Raw genomic sequence first — 1,060 nt, forward strand, 5'->3', positions numbered from 1 at the left:
GTACAGTAACATCTTAAATAAAAGATAAGAAAAGAAGGAAAACAACAACAACAACAATAATGACAACATATACATAACTATAATAACATGTTTTAAGGTCGTTAAATTTGTCAAAAAATAAAAAAAGGCAGCAGAGAGAAACAAAAATCTAATAAAAACAACTATCGCTTTTGTAACATCAAATTTCCCGCCTTTCTTGAAAGACAGTGATGACCTACCAGAATGAAGGGAAGAGTAAAAAAAAAAGCTTCCCCAAAAATAGAAAAAAAAAGAAAACTATTAAATAATAACAAAATTCAAAAAAAAAAAAAAAATATCAAGGAAACGAAAAGAAAAGGGAAATTTCTCTGTACCTCTCGTTAAAGGCGGACCCCTTGGCGTAGCTCTGCACGGACTCTTCTTCGACCAGGAACCTCATCCTCTGGAAGAACGAGGCGGTGACGGCGGGAGGCTGTTTCCTCAGCAGGATGTCGATGGGGTCGGTCGAGGTCAGGCAAAGGGTCGAGTGCAGGCAGGCGGTGTCGGAGCAGCACTCGGCGTCAGCGCAGTCGACCAGCCCGTCTGAGAGGGGAGGAAGCAGGGGGAGTCAGCAGGGAATGTGGGGCGTAAAGTCAGCAGGGGGTCTGAACTGAAGGAGGGGAAGGGTCGTCAGCAGGGAGAGACTCAGGGGCAGGGAGTCAAGAGCAGAGCTCAGTAGGGAGAGACTCAGCGGCAGAGTCAGGAGCAGGGAGTCAGCAGGGCAGCAGACGTCCAGACTAGCTCGAAGGGGGCGCAAGGCTGACGGATGTTTAGTCGTCAGCATGAAAGGTATAAAGCCTTTAGTCAGGGGAAGGATGAACATCAGAATTAAGAGGAGGGAAACAGGGGAGGAGAAGAATAGAAAGGAAGAAGGGGACGAAGAAAATAAGAAAACTGAAGGAGGAGAAGGAAGGGAAGGAATGAATCAGAAGAGGAGGAGAGGCAAAGAAAGAGGTAGAGGATGAGAGGAAAGATGAAGAGGAATTAGAAAAAATGGAAGAGATGGGACGGAGAAAACAGTAGGAAGATGAAGAGGAAGAGA

The 1,060-nt window shown here is 45.6% G+C and overlaps 1 protein-coding gene across 1 annotated transcript in view; it reads right to left on the bottom strand.

Moving 5' to 3' along the window:
* LOC125044935 (teneurin-m-like) overlaps window positions 1-802 on the bottom strand; it is a 25,325-nt gene extending 24,523 nt beyond the window's left edge. Inside the window, 2 exon segments of the mRNA XM_047641896.1 lie at window positions 354-561; window positions 664-802. Of these exon segments, the coding sequence (XP_047497852.1) occupies window positions 354-561; window positions 664-802 (347 nt within the window).
* Between the last annotated feature and the right edge of the window lie 258 nt (window positions 803-1,060).

This window comes from Penaeus chinensis, chromosome 36 (genome assembly GCF_019202785.1).
Source record: "Penaeus chinensis breed Huanghai No. 1 chromosome 36, ASM1920278v2, whole genome shotgun sequence".
In the NCBI taxonomy this organism is placed as follows: domain Eukaryota; kingdom Metazoa; phylum Arthropoda; class Malacostraca; order Decapoda; family Penaeidae; genus Penaeus; species Penaeus chinensis.